Source organism: Colletes latitarsis, chromosome 10 (assembly GCF_051014445.1).
Source record: "Colletes latitarsis isolate SP2378_abdomen chromosome 10, iyColLati1, whole genome shotgun sequence".
In the NCBI taxonomy this organism is placed as follows: domain Eukaryota; kingdom Metazoa; phylum Arthropoda; class Insecta; order Hymenoptera; family Colletidae; genus Colletes; species Colletes latitarsis.
The window spans coordinates 17737289-17759972 of record NC_135143.1 but is presented as its reverse complement, the minus strand read 5'-3'; the positions used below and the strand labels follow the sequence as shown (position 1 = coordinate 17759972).

Sequence of the window (22684 nt, the reverse complement as noted above, 5' to 3'; positions counted from 1 at the left end):
AAGTTATGGTGAAAATACGGTGGACTATATACAAGTATAAGGCATACATTTTATTATTGTATTTACATACTACTTTATATTCTTATATTTTACCAATTGATCGAAAATTTATTTTTCAGGTCCAATAATGAAAACGATCGTGCAACGCTAATGAACGTTCAAGGACTCGCATTCTCCATCGAATTTTTTATCAGTTCAGAGAAAAAGAGAGAGGAAGAAACGTCTGAACGAGATCCGCGGGAGCAGATAATCGGGAGAGGCAGTTCCGCGTTAGCCGTGACACATCTGTAACGCGTTTTTGTTGTTGTCGTTGCGTGACAGCGTGGGCGGCGCGGCGTGTCGACGCCGCCTTGAGCTGTCTCTATGGAGCAGCGTCGCGGAATGTTAAACTTGACCTACAGATCGGATCGCATACCAAGTATGTAGTCGCGGACGCGTCGATCGAGGACGATTTCCGAGGCGGTCGCTTCTCAAAGTGAGAAATATTTGTTCGCCCAGCCGTGACACGATCCGTCATTTCGTTAGACGCTGCCATCGTAAAGTCTCTTTCAGAGATCGTATAACCGCGATAAAGACCCGTGCAACTCGTACTTTTAGGACCAGGGACCAGAAATAACAGTTACATTAAAAATTTGTATATCGAGGATCGTCCACGAGGAAAACCTCCACGCTCGAAGAGAGAAAAACAGTCGTCGCGATCGTTTATTTCGCGCTTGGCCGTTCGAGAAAGCGTAAAATAGAAACGGTCGCGGAATCAGTGAGCTAGAGGTACGTGTACAGAGGACTGTCCTCGTTGTCGGCGTATAATTCACGCAACTTTCCAGGCGTGCAATACACAGGTATATCCTCTTCGGAGAACTGCAGGAAGTCCAGCAGACTCTCCTCGAGCTCCTGCTGGTACACCGACCCGGCGTATTTCTCTTCGATCCGACGTCGATCGTTTTCCGGTATCTGAAGAGTCGTCGAACGATGAGAAACGAAAGAGAAAAGGTGGACTGTACTATAGCATTTAGGACAACGGTCATCATTGTTGCAAAACTTGTCCAAGCATTTCGATTTGGACATGTTAGTAATCGTATACGATCTGGTACATTTCGGTCAGTGAATTATTAAAGAAGCGTAAAAAATAATTAAATAGATTCGTGGTGAATACTATAGTACAGTGAAAAGAATCTTCGAGTCACTCACCGGCTCCCATTTTGATTTTACTAGAGCGCGGATGCAGTCGTCGACCAAAGACGAACCGGGAATCGCCTGTCACGAATTTTAATATTGTTTAATTTTAATATGATTGCTTTGGGACTAAGCGATTTTAACTATTTCAAGTTTATAATCCCCTCTATGGTATAGTATTACCGTTTTGGACAGCAACGTGGCTCGATTCTCCACGCGAAGGCACTCGAATCTGTCGTAGAAAATCGCCATTGCCCACGGTTCCCGGAAGTACGCGTACAAGTCCGAGATCAGCGATTTCTGTCGTGACCAAAATGTCTACCACTCGTAATATCGACAATATTTTAAGGGACACCTTACTTGGAAACGCGTCTTCAACTCGTTCAATAAGCTCTCGTGCTTTCCGTACAACTTAATCACGTGGTGCAACTCGAATTCCTGAAATATCGTGCGATCTAAGAACCGGAAGTTTGCGTTTCATCCACCAAAAAGAGGACAATACGAATGAAACAGAAAATTTTCACTGTAATTATAATAAATAGAGTTTTCTTAAGTTCAGACGTTTTTTTTCAATTATACGTGCGCCTCAGATATGTTAAAACGACTAATATTTTAGGATCTGTTTCACCTAAAAGGCGTTCGTTTCACTGGTATCCTCTTTTTGTAAATGATAAAATTGCGCTACCTTTTTGTTGCAGCACGTTATCGACTCGACGGAGTCGAATCTGTTCAACCGTATGCGAAAGTAGCCAATTTCCGAGGCGCAGGAGCCTGTTTTCAACACCGAACCCTAAACAAGGACTTGAAAACGAGGTATGGTAACGCAGGGAATACTCACGTAGGAATTGCAACGAATCGCCTGTTTTCGAGGGACGGGTTTCCCAGGTTTGCGAACGTGAAGGTACCGATAACCACCGGGCAAAGTGCAGGCTACGACGTTCGCGGAACGAAACAATGGCGGCGTCGAGCAAGCTTTGCTCTTGACCAGTAAGGAGGATACTTTACTGCCTCGTTGCTGAGTGTCGATGGCCGATCGCAGGACTTTCGCCAGCTTGCAACGATCAACATGTGTTTTGCATAAATTGAAGTACTATACGTATTACTAACTTTTACTCCACGAAAGAATCGTCAGGATTTGTTTCTAAAACTACTTGGTATAAACCATTCTAAAGACGAATTTTCTCCTTCACATATGTTTCTTTCAAACATATCAATAGACTTTATGCAAATTAATATTTTTATTGATAGAATTAATGAAACGGAAGCTTCGTAAAGGGTTGTCGCTAAATACAATTTATATTTCTGCATATTAAGTGCATTTTGTAGTTTTTTGGGAATTAAATGAATAAACATCCGGAGTTTACGTATTACACCTTCCTCCATTAGTTTATTTTGCAACCCAGAAGCCCCAAACTCCGATTCAACGACTGTTAGCTCGCAACAAACTCTCTCGTCCCTGGCTCAGCGAGCTCGATCCTCAATCCTCGATCACGCTACGCTGTTAAACCTCACCAACACACGTATGACGCTCGTGCCACGGGTCGTCGAGCGCCCTGAACTCCACGTGCATTCTTCGAATCCGTTCGCTCTGTTCTCGCGACCGACACTCCGAGCGTAAACGTTCGCTCGATCTCGACCGTGTCATTCATATGCAACCGTACGATTCGTGGCGGGAAATATCTCCGACGCGCTTAGAATATTATCATGCTCGTACAACGAGTCTTTGAAAGCGACCAGGGTCTGCTGTACTAACTCTCGTGCCGATTTCTACGCTGTTGTAGTACTTGTGCTGTTGGGAATCCGCGCAGAACTTTCTGGAATATTTGGTGACGGTGCCAGCCGCGAAGATCGACGGATCGTTCGTCCTGAACTCCGGATCTATGACCAGTTGACCGTCGAACACCAGTCCGGATCTGCAGATCGCTGAAACGGATGAATTTTAATTTGTTTAGACTCGATGGCCAGGGAGTTTGATCGATCACCCAAAAATAGCTCCATGTTGATCGTTTTCTCGTTGAAGTTGACGAAGACGTCGCACTCCATAGTCCTAGTTCTGCCTTCGGATCGCAAAACGATCGCTTCTATGAATTTTCCCTCGATCGAACTCCTCAGATGCCAATCGATCAGCTCCCAGTCCACGAGTACTTCGACTCCGCTATTCGAAATCGAATTCATCGTCTCCACGTACACCTTGAATACATCGACGACTCGTTTTACGATCGATTTATGAGAAACGATCTCCCGATCTCTCGTACTTCGCAGTCGTCGAAGAAGACGCTCTCGCGAGACTCGTTCGCCGGCAACGGCGGCTCGATCAAAGTGATCCAAGCACCGTTTATTCCGGATTCGAGCAGTCCTTGAAGAGCGCAATAGCAGTCTATATTGTGTCCGTAGAGGACGATCCTTCCTGGAAGGGAGCGCATTCAGAGATTTCGCTCTCGACTCAAAAGGAACAACCTACTTTCGTCCTGAAAGTTGCTCATCGACAGTTGGATCTTCTCCAAACACGCCACCGCCTGCATGTCGTCGTTGATCGTCAAACAATTCCAGGGCGTTTCATGTTTCGGGAACTCCCTGTTCGAGAAAGAAACGAGACTATTGCGGTTCTCCATTCAATTATTCAAAGCTTGGTTCTCGTTTACCCGCTCTTATGCGCCTCCAGCTCTTCGCGAAACCGTGGCCTCTGGTATTGCAATCCGCAAGTCAATATCAAGTAGTCGTACGTGATGTTCCCTTGATTCATCACCGTCACGTACTTCTCTTTCCTATTGATCGCGCGGACGTAAGCATGGATATTATTATCACTATTCAACGACATTTGCAACGCCTGTTGTCGATTGCCTGACAAAGAGACCTCTCAGAACTCTGACGCTCGTTTTCAGCTTTTGCACAGTCGCAGGTGTTAATTGGCGTTCGATTTTAGGGACAGATAGTTTCTTTAACTGCGTTAGAGGCTGTCTTAGATCGGTAGATCCAAGATAAAATGTGTTTGAGATCGGTAATACCTGTTAATCGTTACTACCGTGCCGTAGATGACGTTGATCCAAGCACGTGCTACGACCAGACGACGATAATCTCGACAGTATCGACCTCGAAAGGGAATCGAACGCACGATCGCGCCGCCATGTTGTTTTTCGAAGGGCAAACCGTTCGGCGATATCAGCGTGAGATTCGCGAATCGCACTGAATCTAGAGTGGACCTGCAAATATGTTAAATTCCCGGCGATATTTTCTAATTTTTCAGGTTCCCCAAATATTTGATGTCTATTGTTGCCATTTGTAAATTACGCCACGAACAAAGATGGCGGAGAATCAAAGAATCGCTACAACTCGTTTCTCTCCTTTTCGTTACTCCTTTATCCATTTTCTTCGAATATCTTTGAATAATCTCACCCTAAGGCGAGGTGTTCCATGAAAGCGACTCCGCAGTCGGAGGCGCCCACGACCACGACTTTCGTGTCGACGATAAAATGGTCGAGAATCGCCAACCTGGGCGTCGTCATGAAAAGCGCGAAAGGTTCGTTGGTCGTTTTGGGCTTATCGGTTTCCACGTAGCCGCGGAACTTGTACTCGATCCTTTGTCGAGGATTGACAAAGACCATGGCATCCAAACACGTCGCTAGGGGCTGTGAACGAGTCTGAAACCGCGGACGAAAAAAAGTGTTGAAGGGGATTTATGGTAAATAAATAAATTTAGAATCATAGATTTTGAGTGAACTCGAGAGCGTTTACCAGAGCACTCAAAGCGCGTTCCTCGAGCCGATAATACAAAACTGCCAAGCCGCTGAGACGCATGATTTCGCGGAAGAAGAACCGCAGATGAACAGAAAAGATGGGCGTTAACACGAAATGCAAGATGCAACCGTGAGCGTCATAAGCCACGTTCTGCGTCGCCATGTAATCCTCCACGTGGTACCGTCTTTTGATGAACGCGACGTCTTTCTCGGTACTAATTGCACGATCAGATGCGCTAATAGAATATGATCGAAGAAGTTCACGGGTCGAAAGAATTACCAGAGAATCGCCACGCCGATTATCGCGTCGTTCCATTGGAAGACGTAACAGAACAGGTCGGACCGTCGCTTCGTCACCGCCGCCTCCAAGTCACTCAGCGTGTTCTCCGCCTTTGGAATTCCGCGCAAAAGCTGACAGACGTCTTCCCAATCCTCGAGAAGGCCCTCGCGAGTCGTTATTCGCCCCAAAAGAGACGCTCGATGCGTAGCGTACAGCGTCATCGGAAAATCTCTGTTGCATCTCAATGGTACGCGCTGCGCCATTGGAACACGCAATAGTCTCTCGTTTAATGACGAAAAACCGGGCAAGCCAGATGGAGGAGAGTTGGAAGTTCGAATGAATGTAATAGAATTAAATATTTCGAACAATTTTCTCTATGGGAACAAAGTCTCTAACCCTTAAGTGAACTCTCGATCTCAACTGAATTATTTCAATGTTGATTTTTACCGAATTGGCAAATGGAAATCGACTTTTCTTTAACCCTTTGCACTCGGAGACTTTTCTTCGATCACCTACTATTAACTCAAGCACTCTTTCTCACGAAATAGATAGTAAATACTCTAAGCAAACATATCTTTTTTTACATTCTTTGTTTATGTATTTTACCCTATATATTCAATTTAAAACAATAATATCCTTATGTTTCCTCAAAATAATCGAGTAAAAATGGTTGAAGCATTTAAAAAATAATGAACTAACGGAGGATTATATAAATTTTTAAGTAATTAGGCCCCAATAATTCACTTAAGAGTTAAATTTCTCCATGAGCAATCTGGTGATCCCGATTAGATTGCAATAAGCGAGGGAACACTGTGGCCAATTTTCAACGTACCACGAAATTTTCCAAGAAAGGTAGAAAGGGATGAGACGACGGTAGGAGTATAACGCAGTAGTCCAGGTCAGGGAAACACTCAAAGGCAGCCTCGAGAAAGTTTCTACAGCAACGGTTCTTGATCTGTGGCTGCCTCGCGAAGATCTCCAAAACGAACGCGTTCACCTCGCCGCGATAGATCGGCTGCGGAGGAAGCTGGATCTCTTTTGGCGGCAGCATCTCGCTCGATTTGATCGATGGGACGGTGAGTCTTCCTTCGTTGAAGAAGTAAACAGTGTTGCAAAGTCCAAGTCAGAGACGGGTAAAATAAATAGCGCCTTTTCGATATTTATTCCATTTAACAGACACCGAGACGAGCTTTCAACGCGAAATAGAGTCGTTTTGTCTCACATTTGTTATTCAAATTTTGCTTCTGGATAAGAAATTCATCCGTCTCTGGCGTATACGGCTAGACGTTCGAACTCACGTGGAATATCGAGCAAAGTGTCCTGAAATACGCTAGTCTGCATTTTCGAGCCGTAGTTATCGCTAAAATTATCGATGATCGATGGCTCGGTGAGAATGTCGCTCTTCGAGAAACCAATTGGCTTCTCCGTAAACTTTTCGTTCCGACGATCGTTCAAGCCTTGCAAGCTGTTGCTTTCGTTAGGTTCCTCCAAATCCTCCGCGGATATCAGCATGGATAAGCTGTCTCTGTACAGAATACGTCGCTAGCGTGTTTACAGGGTCTAAGAAACTATATGATTGGAGAAAAAAGAACTTCAACCCTCTACAACGATTGCAATTTCATCTACAATCGTCTATCAAAGAGACTTCAATGCCTAGGTGTTCTCAAAGGGTTAAAATCGTTTTTAGATTATGGATCTCCCAACCCGTAGATCCTCTTCGTTCGAGGCTTTCCCGAGAAAATGGAGAAGTAAGTCTCGCTAGATGGTTCCATGCTCCCCGGAGGGAAAACGTCGTCCTCGCTAGGCTTCCTGAGACCATTGTAGGGTCCAAGTTCAAAGTTCTCGTTGAGAACGTCGACGTCTACTCTTCTGTTGAGGAACATGGCGCCAGTGGCCAGGCCGTCGTGGTCCTCGGAGACGATCAACTGCCTGTAATCGTTGGGATAACGAACCATCTCGCTGACGTAATACTCCCCGTAAAACTCCTCCACGAGACGCGACTCTGCGCCGATGATCGGTATCACCAGGTCGTTATCCTCCTCTCTGTCGCGCGGAAATGTTTCGTTCTCACTCGTCGAACAGTTATTAATTTAAAAAAAAAGAATCGTGACACTACAATTTTTAAGAGAGCTTTTTCTTCGAGAGCTTTTTGTTTCTCGAGGAATCAGGAAGCGTTCGTACAAATGTTAATTAGCCTCACACGATGCGTCGGATCCTCAGCCGGGAGTTTTTCCAATGACGAACGGTCACGTAGAGGGACTGCACGGAGTACGTGTTCGTCGAGCACTTGGACGAGATCCTGATCATCTGCTGCTCGAACACGTCCGCTAAAAAAGTCCCAGCGAGAATTGTTCGCGGTCTCTGGTCGGGTCGCGTCGCGTCATCGACCGGGGGATCGATTCGAGGGGTCACCTGGAATAACCCGTGGAGGAAGCACGAGGATCACGTGCAAGAGATACGAGGCGACGTCGAACAGTCCGGTCAGAAGGTCCTCGAAGAAATGACCGGTGTACCGTCTGTCCCACACGAGGAAGTGCACGAACATCGAGTTCCTTTCCGTCACGTTCTCCAACCTTTTTCAAACGAAACCCAGATAAACGAACCCGGACCTCGATGACCCTCCGCTCGAAGAAGGATTTTTAAAAAATTGTTTCTTTGCATGCACACGAAATTATGAAATTTCAAGAGAGCAACGATGCTTAATATTTGGTGTTTGAAAGGAACTTATGTTCCGTTCCAATAATTGGACTCTAATCGTTTCTAATCGCGTTTACCCGTATAGCGTGTCCAACCAGGCGGGCCAATCTTGAGGGATCACCGACGGCACGTTGGGATAATTGCAGAGGCACATGCCCGAGACGACGTCGCGTTTCTCGTTGCACTGGACCACGGACAGGCAGGACGCCTCGCTGGAAACGCAACGTTTTCCAAATATGGCGCACGTAACCGTGTATTTTAAAAAATTTTTTTAAACCCCCAAAACTTTAACAAGCTTTAGTTCCGCAGGAATGGTTGTGCCGTGTGAATGTTTACTAATCGGTACGGCTGAGGAATGTTTCGAGTGAATCTATTATAGAGTAGATTGTAATTGACCCCTGCAACGAAAAATAATTTTCCCAGAACGATTTGAAATTTTTTAATTTAACTTTTTAATAACTTTTTTAACGGAGTCTCAATCAAGATATTGATATTCTTGATTGTCGTCTTTTTCCCCCAGGTATGGCCGAACACCCTGTATATTATTAAAAGTCGAAAAATTATTTTCCTGCAAATTCTGCAGTTCAAAATTGCACCTGAGAGAATGAATCGAATTAAATAAACGAGGTACTAGATTCGTCCGAGGTCGGTTTCGCCAAAGATTTCGAACGTGTCCGGTTGAATCAGCCTCTCCAGGATGGGCAGGTCAGAGTGTTCCATGCGTCTGACGGTCAGGAGGATCTCCGACGACACATCTTCGCTCTTTCGTCCATGGTGGACCGCCCTTGCCTCGTCGAACCAAAAATTCATCATCTTGCAGCAGCTACGAGAAAGCTCGATACCGTTCCACCAAACTGAAGTTTGAGTTTTTAAAGTTTTCCCGGCCACGTTCACTGATCGAGAGCGATTCGCGCGACAAATTTTCATCGAGGACGGGTTAATCGACCGCCAAGGTCGACGAGGGTCCGAGAGCCATTCCGCGAGATCGAATTACGGCGCACGAGGGCTTATTACGCTTTTGCTGGTCTTGATTGGCTGCTGGGGACGGTCGTTTCGGTCGGCACGCGGCCACGAGGAAAATAACGAAGCTGCTTTCGATCGTTCGAGCCGCCAATTTACTTGTCATTCGATTCTAAACAAGCAAAATTAGCAATTTTACAAACGCTGATAACGCGTTGAACGATACTTTGCAAATGGCGACTCCGTTCCGGTTCGAATGTACACTTTTAACGCTAGAACTACCAGAAGTGGCCAAAATGATTTGCAATTTACATTTATTTTCCATTTCATTATGCATTCCTTCGAGAATCTATCTTTTCAATTTATTTGGTATAAATAAATACACCATAATTGTCGGTAGTTCTAGCGTTAAGCACCTATATATGCATGCGTTAACCCCTTGCAGTACAATCTGACTCGTTATTAGCTCTTTATGCTTATATTGACGATCAAGTCTAATACTATATTAAAATCAGCACATTATTAAATTCGCAAAATATTTGTAAAACAAACCTGTTCTTTTTAACGAACGAATTTGACCAAAATGAAAAATTATATTGCAATTAAATCGTAAGTGGAGAGGTTAATGGCGACGTTTGGTCGTCAAAGACTGTGCGAGGAGGAATACATCGGTGGTCGCTGGGACGTCGAGAAAGGATGCAGGATGTCTCGAGGAGGATCGTTTGCGAATCGATCCCCTGCAAAGGGAAACGATCGATCGAATTACCGGGTGTCGACCGACCGTGGGAAAAACGAGTCTGGCTATATGGGCCCGACAAGGCGACCGACTTAACGCCCGCAAAAAAGGTAATAACGAAACTCCGCGAACGATTTAAACGGAGGGGCAAAGTAATTGCTTCGCGTTCTCCCTCCATCTTCTTTCACGGCCTGCTTGCCTTTTGTCGCGAACGTCTCGCGTTAGGCCACGTTCACAATTCGATCTCTTCTTGCTTACTGATACAACGTATATAAAACCCAATTTACTAATAACATACGTTTTTCTATCGTCGATTAACGATATCATACAGTGATTTTGTGAAACATTTTTCAGAGATGGTCCCAAAAGACTAGTTCTTAAAGGGTAGCGAAATAAATTTTCACGAGTGATCGATGTATCAAGCTCCGAACGAACCAGCAGAGGAAAAGGGAAGTTGAAATTTGGTAAAGGAGTGAGCGGCGGATTTAGACAGAACCTGTCGATCGGAGCATTATCGGTATGCGAGGACAGATTAGAAAGGAGTAAATTAAACAGATAAATAGGAGAGTTTGCAGCAGAGACCTTGCAAACAAGATAAAATGGTGGACCCAAGAAATACCATTATCGAATCGACCGTGGAACTAACGACGAAGATCGTAAAATTTAATACAGAAAATGATTCTCGTTTAAAAAAAACATTCTATGACTCGAGCACGGATCGGCCACGCATCGCGGAAGCTATTTACGGTGCATTCGGTGCGTGAAACGCGTCCAACACGTGCACGTACAACGATGCAATCGGCCCCGACCGACGATCGTTACGCTACGTTTCCGTCGTTGCACTTTTCGCCGGTCGTCGGTACCGTTTCGCGCCACGAAAGTCTCTTACAGCCCGATGTTATTCTAATTTCCAACGCTCGGCGTCTGGGAAACGGCGAATGCGAGTCTCGAGGCACGATGGTTGCTCGAGAGACGATTCCGAGAACTTTGCTAATGACTCGCGCCATGCAACCGCCATGTCACGACACGCGAGGTGAGAACGCCGACCACATTTGGCAGCTAACTCCTACGCCCACCGAGGCAGCTCCACTTTTTACCATTCTGGGAACAATATCGTTCCAGTGATCGGTTCAAAATCGAATTCTGGATCGAAAAAAGCGAAAATGCGGACTAACGATATCCTAAAAAGTAAAAGACCAATTAAGACACTAACCATTCAGTGTCAGAAGTGTACCTTAGCTCAGTTTAAAATCAAATTCTAGATCGAAATGAGCGAAAATGTGACTAACGATATCCTAAAAAGGAGGTCAATTAAGACACTAACTATTCAGTGTCAGAAGTGTACCTTTGTTTAAAATCGAATACTAAATCAGAAAGAGGGAAGACACAAATTAACGATATCCTAAAAAGTCAGAAACCAATTAAGACGTTAACCATTCAGTATCAGAAGTGTACCTTTGCTCGGTTTAAAATCAAATTCTAGATCGAAAAGCGTATATAAATCAATTTTGTGTCCTGTGAAAAAGAATATAGACTCTGTTGTTACGCAATTTACCCAGAACTTTCCAAGAGAAGCGATTAAAAGCAATTGAGCGAGCCCGGAACGAGCGAAATTGCAGACGAAATGCAGGCGTAAAATAATGAATTATCGTTTCCAGATGGAGACGGGCTCTTTCTGCGTCGGTCAGAAACGATCCGAGCAGAAGTTTCTAATTAGCTTGCAGAAGATCCGCCGACCGATTACAGGCTGCAAGTTCGTCGCGACGCGGAAGAAACATGGAGTCGCGATCGTTGCCGCTTGAGAAACGAGATTTTATTAACCCATTAGCCGACGCGAAAATGCAACGTTCATTACTGATTTCTTGCAACCAGTTTCAACCATCCTTTCCGCAAAAATGATCAATGGATTTCTTGCTATTTGTCAAAATAGTGATTTTTATAAAGAAACAATTACAACACGTTGTTGCGATGATTTTAAATAAAATTTCTAAAGAACGAGTTCGGAAAATTGGTCAAGTACACTCGTAAAAGATCTTTGTCCGAATATACAGGGTGTTCGGCCAGTCCTGGGAAAAATTTTAATGGGAGATTCTAGAGGCCAAAATAAGACGAAAATCAAGAATGCCAATTTGTTGATGGAGGCTTCGTTAAAAAGTTATTAACAATTAAATTAAAAAATTTCAAATCATTTTGGAAAAATTATTTTCGATTGCAGGGGTCAATTACAATCATTTTTTATGAATACACATATCTCCGAAATCCTACCCTCCTTCGAGAAAAAAATTCAAGTAAGAGCTGAAAGTTTTCGGTGAAAAAAAAGACTTTCGAATCGTCTTGGAAAAATTATTTTTAGTTGCAGGGGTCAATTGCAAGCATTTTTGGTTAACAGACATACCCCCGAAATCCTACTCAGTTCCGAGAAAAAAATTCCTTACCGAAAATCTAAAATCTGGCCAGAAATGTCTGCCCAAATTTTTATGCGAATCTTTAAAACGTCATAACTTTTGAACGGATTGGACGATTTTAATGTTTAAAAAAGCAAACTACGCGTATTTTGATGGAGAATATGTACAAATCGCAAAAATATTCGAAAAGTTGATCCTTAACCCCGCAAAATGAGAAAAACCCCATAAAAATGGTCCAATTTTCAAACAGCCATAACTCCTACAATTGTGAATATATTTCAATGAAACTTTTTTTTGAAGTAGAGCTCATGGGTACCTACAAAAAAGTATTAGACAACTTTTCTGTAGAGCGTCAAACAAAATTGCTAAAAATGAAAAAGGAATTTTTAAGAAAAATCGACAAGGGGTAGATGCTTAAATTTTTCGGCGAAATTGAAAAGTTTCAAATCGTTTTGGAAAAATTATTTTCGGTTGCGGAGGTCAATTATAATCATTTTCGGTGATTAGACATACTCCCGAAATCTTACTCACTTTCGAGAAAAAAATTCAGTATTGGCGGAACTTTAAACGTTAATAACTTCTTAACGAAGCCACCAACAACAAATTGGTATTCTTGATTTTCGTCTTATTTTGGCCTCTAGAATCTCCCATTAAAATTTTTCCCAGGGAAGGCCGAACACTCTGTATAGCTACATCAATCAGCTCTGTTCGAAAGTCTCGCAAGAAAGAATGATCGATCCATATAATCACGATAATAATGACGGTCGTAACAATCTTGCAAAGAGGATAGCATTTAAACATTGCAACATGTACTCTCAATGGCGGCAATGGCTTGTTATTACTCACGCGTTCCACGTTTTTTCTTCAAAACCGTGTAAGAAATCGAAAACGCAAATTCTGACGAGCCACAACGACGAGCCTCTATTTTAGGAATACGATCGATCTTTTATTTCCAATACACCGTTATAGAGTTGTTAGCCAGCCTGCCTTGTTTATAGCCTGCTTTTAGCGACACTTCTCTTTGGAGTACAATTTTATAACATTCTACGTAATCTTCAAAGCGTATATTATTAACGCGTTAAGAAAAGACACGCGATAGGAAAAAGACAACTCGATACATGTGTTATAAACGTACACGTTCGCTGCGGTTCGCGCTTTAACACGTTCGCGTGCAGTAAAAATTTTAATGAGTCGCAAAAATGTACGTTTACGCAAAGTGTTGCAATTCCACTTAACTTACGCAATGGTTAAAAAAAATTTTTAAATAAAATGAAAATACTCAGCCAGTTAGCCATTACATTGAAGTGTATAACAGTTTTAAAAAAATAGATACTATATAGATTAACAACGTTTCGAACATAATCTCTGTATTGAAGATGCACCGGTGCCCGTGCAAACAGATAACGCGTCAAAGGAATATGTTGAAACAATAGCTGATTAGCGCGCGAACGCTAACTCTTACGCCACATAATTGAGATTTTGCGTCGTAATTAAGAAGCTGATCGATTTTTCTCAAAATTGAACGTCTGAGGCTGAAATTCTAGTTATGCTCGTTTCGGATACAGGCCTGTGACCCTACCAAATTTCATTAAAATCGGCGGGATTCGCTTCTGATACTGTGCAAGTGTGGGTCGGAAGTGACCCGGGGCCCGACTATTAGCCCCGTCGAGTGCTCCACTTTCACGTGCAAGTAAACAGTATCGTTTGAATGGATCACCATTGCCGGAGCCTCGACTTCCGCACAGCGGGAACGCAACGTGTTGTTCGCGTCGTGTCGGTTCGCTATCCTACCCGGTTTGTTGCGCGCGACGCTGGAATTGTGGGAACCCGGGTAAAAGTAAAAGTAAAGGAACAACGAGCCTCGCGTGTTTCGCAAGTCGGAAATTCGTACGGTGTTTCGTCCACGTTTCTGTATTAGACTGCCTCAGCAAAGAAAAAAGTTTCGTCTCATTAATAATTATAATTTTTAATATTTTACATTCTGTAAAAAATTACGTGGACAGGCGTAATGAATTTATCCCTCGACAAATAACGAATAATAGGCAAGTTTCCAAAGGGAATCGTGCATAAAAATTTGGCATACACTTTCGATTGCAGTATTAACAATACATATGCGATGCTGTTGTTTTTGTAGAATACTTTACATATTTCATAATTTTATCGATTCTAAAATCAGGGACGTTATTTAAAAGCGAATCCCCGCGGTTAGAGGGGGTTTGAATTGTAAATTTGAGAAGTTTGCTAGCAAGTGAAAATGAGCTTACCTGTTGCTCGTCGAGGTTCGATCTGTCGCGTCGGGAACCGTGTTGGAGAATGGTCAACACCCTCGCTCGTCGACGGTGCGCGCTAGACTGGGATCGTGCAGCGTACTTTCGGAGATCAACCGGCAGCAACTGTAACGCGAAAGAGTGCCGTGATGACGAGGGTGGAGGGGGGTAGGGGAAAGTACCTGCCAACAACTACTCGCCTGTGCCGTTATCGAAAATGGGAAGCAAACGAAAATTCTCTATCATGTTTACATCCTGCTTTCTCCTCGAGCGTTTATCACCGGCGTAATTCTCGGCGTTCTTTCCATTTTTCGAAAACGTGTTTCGCGACAGACCGGCGACCACATTGCTAATGCAAATTTACTCCTGTCTAGACTAGTCCCACGGATCGGTTGCTGGAATAATACAAACTCCCAACGAGAGAAATGGAATAATATGACTTGAATTTTTCTTAAACAGAGGGCATACGAAGGTCAATATTTTTTAATACATCTAATCATTCCCTACGCATTAGTTTGGAAGATATATTAATTGTAATATTGTGGACGACGTCATAGCGAGTACAATGACTGGGTATTGACACGACCGAATAATTACCCTTAAACAGTTAATTTTGATTGCTGTAAAAATATCGACTGTTAGAAAACAACGTGGTAGCAAAGTGCAAACTCTCTGGCTTGAATGAGTCTAACGTGGACGTATATTGCAACGCGACACTTTGAGAATTAGGTGCACGGACGCGTGTCTTGTGTTTGAAATTTAAAAAATCGACTCTGCCGGTATCGACGGCGAATTAAACGCGATTAAAATCGGACACGTGGCCGGCAACTGCGTACGATAATGCGTCCCTCACCCAGTTACATCACCCACGTTGGAATTGCTCTAATTACGCAAAGGTGCATTATACATTCCGCGAGGCAACGTGCCAGACACTTCTCTCGCGCAAAATTCGATCGAGCGCAAGTGTGATCGATGCAGAACGACGCTTTAAAAATATAATATTTATTGGACATACTCTTAATCTTACAAGCAAAACTTTTAGACGATTAGCATTAGAATGGTTTTAAGTAAATATCCTGTATCCGACGCAATAAATTAGAAGGCTTATATTACTTTCGCTGTTAACCAACTTATCATCGCAAAAGGCTTGTAAAATTAACGCAAAACAACGGAACGAGTACAAGTCCAAAAATAATAATTCGTGTGGGAAAATTTTCAGAGAAATTAACCTAGCAAATAATCGAGAAAATATAGCAAATGGAATGACGTCTGTGTCGTAGTATAATTTTACATAAATAATTCTTTCAAAAGACGAGCCTGTAGAAATTACAAATATGTATATTGCACTCGTTAACGGTACAGGAAAATAAATTCAATCGATACTATCGTTCCTAATAATTCCTGTAAATCTGATAATTGCACATTTTCTAAAAAGTGTGATTCGATAGAAACAAAGTTTGATTTTGAATTTCTATGACAAAGCTACTTATATAGTCATAGCATATAATTTTTATACACCCCGTACTTTCACCTGATATCTTATACTCGTCATTCGTCAACAAATGATTCTCCATTATCGTGTATCGTTTCCGCCTAGCTCAACGATCTATTACGAAAATTTTTTTCTAAAAAAAACCATAAATAAAAAACTACACCCTCTATGAAATTTGCAGTAATCGATACCAGATCAAGACGATCGACGACGATACATAGATATTACCACAAAATGGAAACACATCTCATTCGATGCAGTCTTTCAAAGGCTTAAATTAAACTATTCACACGCTTTGAGAAAAACACGGTAATTCGGCTAATTCGTGTTCAGGGACGATTATTCTAGTGGAAAGAGTGGTAAAAGCTTTTAGACGCGAATCGATAAACGCAATAAGGTCGACAGCCGTTCATTTAAAAATGGAAGTGTTCGCAAAATGGAAGCTTAGATACCGCAATACATTATTCGCAACAACCGAAAACTTTAGGTTTTGCGTAAAGAAAATTTGGTAAGCCAACTATGCAAGCGGTAACGATGCGAGCCGCGTGACTTATCGTTCGAAACATATTTATGGCGATTAAAATTTGTTCTTCCCACGGACCGCGAACCGATCAAAGAGGCGTCGACTCAGCTTAAAAATACATCGTATTTTGGAATATCAAAATTTGAGCGGAAAAAAATAAAAAAATAAAAAAAAAAAATCGAAATCTTTGACGATAAGATTTTCGAAGATCGATGCTTCTCGATTTAAATATTACGATTCGCAATAGTTCTATCCGTATCCGGAAGTATCACAATACAGCTATGCAGTTTTTCACCTGTCCTCGTTTACTGTTTGGGGAACGTTATCTTCGCTATTGCTTCGCGTCGGTTGTTCAGCGACAATAACTTCGCTACTTCCCTTGTTGTTCTGTACATTCTCGACTTTGTACAACACTTTGTGACAAAGCGGACAACGGTCTTGCACGTACAACCACTTCCGCAGACAAATGCCGTGGAAGAAGTGTTTGCAGAGCGTGATCTTGGCGCTCTGCATCTCTTGGTAGCAAATGGCACACACGTCGTCCAACGACTGAAGTTGTTCCGCCTTTGCATCGGGCAGGGAATTGATTTTGTTCACGGCCATTCGACGCTTCATGAACACGCTCCATCCGGTCTTCGCCTCGCACCAAATGTTCAGATAGGCGTGAAGGCACATCATAACGGCGCGTATCGCCCCGCTAGACTCGAACACCAGAACCCAAAAGCCGTTGATTAAGAGGATGATACCGAAAGCGAACTCAACGGTGTTGCCGAACGAACGTATAATGTAGACGCAATCGTCGAGCTGTTCCCAGAACACGCTGCAATACGCGTCGATCAGGAACAGAGAGTATATCGCGAGCGAGACCACCACCTTTACTATCACCTCGATGTTGAACACTGACACCGTCAGAAGCCACGTACTCACGGTGAAGTGTGACCACAGATACACGAGCAACAACACCGGAAACAGTATCAGAAACGCGCAGACCGCCAGCGCGCGAATGTGCCGATGAAGAGCCGGATTGTGAGAAGCGCTCAAAGACATTAACAGAGGATTCACGATGTTGTGCACGAAGTGCAGAACCACCGTGAACAGTAGACAGAAGTTACAGCAGAGCCGCACCAAACGTTTCTCCCCGTCCAAGCTGGTCAGCCCGGTTTGGAGAGCCAAAATGTAAAACAAAATCGCCGACAACGTGCCGATACTCTTCTCGTCCCAGTCTTCGGTGAGCATCACCCATTGGAAAAAGCAGCCGATGTAATGGCAAATGAATGAAATTATACTGGTCATTCCCAACACCGCCGTCAAGGTCTCGCAGCCGCTTATCAACAGCGTCTTCGTCATTGCGAAGTACGTGAACGTTTCTTCGCCGTAATGATTCAGAAGAATCTCGATGACTTGGCGTCCCACGCGTAACAGCCAAAACGTGCGCAACACGCACGGAACGTTCAATCGTATCCACTCAGTTTCCGCGAGCGCGGACAACCCGTAATGATTTATGAAGTTACTCGTGTGTTGGTAGCCCATGTAGATTGTCTTCAGCATGGTAATGCCGTGGTACCAGAAAACAAAGTTACATACTGCCATTGGAAGAAGTGCCGCGAAGACTGGGGTGTGGTGAAGAAATTGTGTCTGAAAAGATAGTTTACGTTTCACTTGAATAAACGTAGATGCGAGTGTAGCATACAGAGCGTCCCGCTTAAACGGAATATCTAAATTTAGTTCCGCTGCTATTCAAAATAAGAGTGAATGGAAATTATGTAAATTAAGGGATTTAGCTCTGATGGACCTTGACACACTGACATATGTTATTAAGGGCAATCTCTTAAGTCATAATGTAGAACTAATGAGACAACAGGAGAATAAAAAATTACTTTTACGCGCAATAAATAAACGACTTTTGATTTCGATAACACCGGAAATTTAAATTTTCGATTTAAGCGGAACATTACACTGTCGTGTTTAAAGTTTAGACACACGATTAAGATGTTCTATACACACGGACGTGCTCGATTTTATTACGCTTAACTTTTCCCAAGATGCAAAATTTTATTAATTAAAATTAATATATTAAAATAAACTTACCGGTAGCGGATAAATGGCCAAAATAGACGGTGTCATGAAACTCAGTACAAGAAGTTTTTGCAGAATCGGATGTTTTGGGGCAAGATGAGTGTAACAAAAAATGCTAGCTAATATGCATTGCAATATGTAATTTTCAATTAACACATACCCAGGTCCTTCGTTTAGGATGTATTTTATATTGAAACATAAAATATCATTGAGTATATGAGTCGTGGATCCATGTGCATCCACATATGCTGTAATAGCTTTTATTGTACTAACATTTGACCAATGGGATAGCATTATTACTCCCATGGATATTAAATGTAGGTACACAACTATGAGATGTTTTGCCCATAACATAAATGTACATATTGTAGCAATAAATCCTGTAAAGTAAACAATTCATTTGTCAAGTAGCAGTAATTGTTATATTATGTTTTTTTTTTAATTTTATAATTGTAAGTAGAAATGCATACTAGTTTTGTATATTTTGATTGACATTTCATGAATACTGCGTCAGCTACGTAACACAAAGTTTGCCCCTCTTTACAAATACAGTGACCCATAGAAATTAACCCCACTATTTTAAACACAACACTACCTTCCTACCATCGATTGTCTGTATTTTTTCAAAGTTATTTAACGTAAATACTACTTAATTATATTTCATTATCAAACTTTACTACTAGATTACTATAAAATTATGAAAATCCTTAAAAAATGTATGGCAAAAAAATAGCTCAAAAGTATATATCAACTATAATTGATTATATAGATTAATTACGAAATAAATGTCTTACCTAAACAGCAACATACAAATTTCAGTACAATCATAAAATACATCTTATAGGCAAGGTGTCCAAAGTCAAATGATTCCATGACAAACAAATTGGATGTTACAGATGCCATTGTATCCACAGTTGATGCTACATTTTTTGACATTTTAAAACCATTCTCTGTGCTATCTAGGACTACACTCTGAGTAGGTAGTCCAAATCCAATTCTAAGTAATTCATCTATGACAAATAGATGTGGAACTCTAATGATAACATTAATAAAACCTAAAAATCTCTTGGGTGTAGAATTTTCCATTGTCTTTCAGTTTTATCTTTCGTCCAATAGATTTTGAACCGGATGTTTACTCGTACAGAGTATAAGAATAGTTTTCCAAAGCTGCTCGACTTAATTTGCTCTGTTTAACATCAAAATAAAAAGCATTACAAATATACAATTTAGAAGATCCTGTATAATTGCAATTTCACTTATCTATTAACGTTCTAAGAACAAATAATGCTACATCACGTGCAAACTTACCTTAAGAATGTAAAAAATTTCTGTTTATCACATTCTCAGATCGCTGTTATCTTAGACGTATGACCGGGATAATTCTTTTTAGTGAAAAGGTGACGAAATCAGAAAGTTCGTGTAATCGTTACGATTCGTTATTACGACTGGTAAACGAAAAAAATCATGAAAAAATGATCGTCGTAACGAAGAACGCAGTGAAATTTCAAAACTTTGACGGATCAACGTGTCGAAGTCGGACGAATGAAAAACGTACGTTTAACAGTAGAGAACGGTCGATTATTCTTTTCCCAATTGCAGGCGTCTTGAAGCGCATCACAACGTTTCATAATGTTACGAAAAAGAATCTGTCATTGTGCGAGAATATCGCAACAGGTAGTACTCGCGATAGTTTTTGGTCTGAAACTTCTGTCAATTGTGTTCTCGCTTTCTTCGTTGGAAATCAAACAGCGTTCTAGAATGTTTGTTATTCAAGCACAATAAGCGGAAACTGAAAACATGTACACGAAACAGCGACTGGATGTGAACTAATGCGTGTTTTTGCGATACATGTAATTTTCCCCGACGTAAAACACGGCCGCATATTCTTTGGAGGTTACGGAGGACGTGCACGAAGAATTTAAACGATTTGAGCAGATGGCGCTACATGATTCTTATTCTACGTGTTCGTTATACGGTGATTTAACGTAATTTAAAATTGAAGTATTTATTAAAAATCGTAATTTCAATCTTGTGTCTGTGACGATACTTGGAATTAAACAAAATATCGATTCATTTGTAGCAAGGTTTCTATCAACGAAATCGTCTCATTAATTTTTTATATCCAATACCGATGAAAAAATAATGATTAATAAATTCCTATTCATACCTACTTTAAATTTGCATCGTTTAACTTTATTGCGTTGTTTTCTTAACGACACTGTGACTGTCACGCCAATTTTTCCAAATTGTAATATGACAAATAGAAGTATTCAATGGTTTAGTGTCATATTTCTTACTCTGTAGTAGCTTAATGTCAGCGATGTTATTACACAAAAGTTTATTCTTGTGTTTTAAGTGTTATAAGAACACATAAGTTTAAATCGTCGATCACCAGTGATCACCATGGTAGTCGTATTAAAAATGTAGCAAAAAATAATAGTTTGAAATTGATTCAAGGAACTTTCGACAAACAAAATTTAGAAATATTTCCGAGAATAATTAAAAACAAGACAAAAAACATGGAAATATACAAATGTCAATGGTAGAACCGGTTGATATGGACGACGACTACGTTCAATTAATGATTGCTAAAAACATTCGGTCCGTATCGATTTAATTAACGAGATTTCGAAGAACCGTAACCATATTAAAAATGATAGAGGGTTCAACGATCAGTGTAATACCGAATCATTAGCAAAAAACGCTATTGTGTAAAATACGGAACGACAACGTGCAAACTAGTAACATTGATTCTACAGTTTAACTTTATCTGTATGATATGTAAGAAAAGAGCATGCGATGAAGATATGCATATGTAGTTACATGTTTGTAATTATAGATTCAATATCGGTAGTTTTATTATGCAAATTCATAATTTTATTCGTTAATAGTATCATGTACTCTCTATCGTTCGCTCGCAAAAATAAAAAGTGGTGGGACTGTAATAATATTACAATGACAAGGTGAAAGAAGAGGTACGGGACTGTGGAGACTGAAATAAAATTTCAATTGATTTTGGAAGCATACTCTCAGTCGGAACTAGCTAAAACACGTTACGCTCGACATCGAATGTTTGTTTCAGGCGTGTACACGTTGTACAAGGTAATACTTGTTCGACGATTAAAAATGATGATTCCAATTGTACGTTAAAAGAACACGGAAATTAAAAGATTCATTAAACGGTCGGAACGAAGGATTTCATTATCTTCGATTATACGGAGCAGTCGACATTTACATTTTTCTTTTATATAATTATTTGTACCTGCCTGATATATTCGATGTCTGAATACGTGAAACGATATTTCATCCGCGAAAGGAGATAATAAATTAAACGATTATGCCATTGGCCTTCTCCTGTTTCTTTACAGGCATGCAACGACACAGACGTGCAGAGTACAGAATATTCATACTGTCATTCGTTCCAAACTAGCTACCATATGTATGTATATGTGTGTGTGTACATATATATATATATATATATACACACATACATATATATGTCCACATATATATGTATAACTTATCTAGATCTCGGCGCAGTGTTCATTCGTTTCTCCGTTAATTAATCGAATCTTTAATGCGCTTACATATGTTATCATAACGTTATATTATAATACAAGTGTCTTTTCATTAGCGATCTCTTTGGAAATTCGCTTCTTGTCTGGTCTTGTTTTCCTGGTATCAATGTTTTACGACGAATCTTATCGACAATGTATGCGTTCGCAGCTTTTCAACTCGATTCTATTATTATTACTCTTCGTCGTTTTCTTTTGCAAACAGATTAATCGATACCATGAATTTGAATCGCCACTTGTTCACTCGGTAATGCTGACAACTCTTGAGGCACATTATGCGGTACAAAGTAAACTCGAAATAATCTCGAAGAAATTCAGGTAGACTGTTTGTAAACAAAATCTCTTCGAGATCCGTCCGAGAATCGATCGAAACGATCACGATCAGATGGAATGGTAAAAATCAAAAGCAGGTGCGAAAAATTATTGTTACTCGATTACCGTTGAGGACTTTTGACAAGTTTGTTGCTCATTATTTGTTTATGCTTGTACATCCATCACTCTTCTCGCTAACGCTTTAAATTACATCGATTCCGTGATCCGTCGGCTTTCGTGCAGACATGTAATTTTGATTCACAAAACAAACTAGATCAATTTTCTATCGAAGGGGTTGGATAGAATGTAAAGAAGAGAGTAAAAATCACAATATCTTTACGCATAAACGTTCTATGGCACGATTATCCGCATTTAGACGATGGATATCATGATCGTTCTTTTTACTTAATTGCGTGCATCGGCGAGAAGAAATGAATTCATGTTATAACGATCG

General features: G+C 41.2%; 2 protein-coding genes across 3 annotated transcripts; both read right to left on the bottom strand.

Annotated features, from left to right (window-relative positions):
• Nucleotides 1-619: 619 nt before the first annotated feature.
• LOC143346020 (cilia- and flagella-associated protein 61) lies at nt 620-15091 on the bottom strand. The gene is made up of 24 exons (XM_076773730.1): nt 14453-15091; nt 14250-14378; nt 8516-9016; nt 7962-8096; nt 7600-7760; nt 7388-7514; nt 6892-7230; nt 6446-6712; nt 6020-6290; nt 5188-5441; nt 4892-5122; nt 4567-4824; nt 4179-4373; nt 3816-3938; nt 3635-3747; nt 3429-3580; nt 3156-3363; nt 2888-3096; nt 2012-2263; nt 1859-1963; nt 1534-1611; nt 1357-1473; nt 1189-1254; nt 620-1095 (listed from the first exon to the last, which is right to left on the bottom strand). Exons 3-24 carry the CDS (start codon nt 8809-8811, stop codon nt 763-765), a joined length of 4290 nt encoding a protein of 1429 aa, XP_076629845.1. The 5' UTR covers nt 8812-9016; nt 14250-14378; nt 14453-15091; the 3' UTR covers nt 620-762.
• Nucleotides 15092-15238: 147 nt separating this feature from the next.
• On the bottom strand, nt 15239-20451 carry Trc8 (TRC8 ring finger protein). 2 transcript variants are annotated; one of them, XM_076774231.1, is made up of 5 exons: nt 19899-20451; nt 19652-19788; nt 19138-19529; nt 18356-18723; nt 15239-17902 (listed from the first exon to the last, which is right to left on the bottom strand). In XM_076774231.1, exons 3-5 carry the CDS (start codon nt 19427-19429, stop codon nt 16559-16561), a joined length of 2004 nt encoding a protein of 667 aa, XP_076630346.1. In that variant the 5' UTR covers nt 19430-19529; nt 19652-19788; nt 19899-20451; the 3' UTR covers nt 15239-16558. The 2 variants fall into 2 exon arrangements, with proteins under 2 accessions (XP_076630346.1, XP_076630345.1); XM_076774230.1 differs by having other exon boundaries at nt 19652-20451.
• Between the last annotated feature and the right edge of the window lie 2233 nt (nt 20452-22684).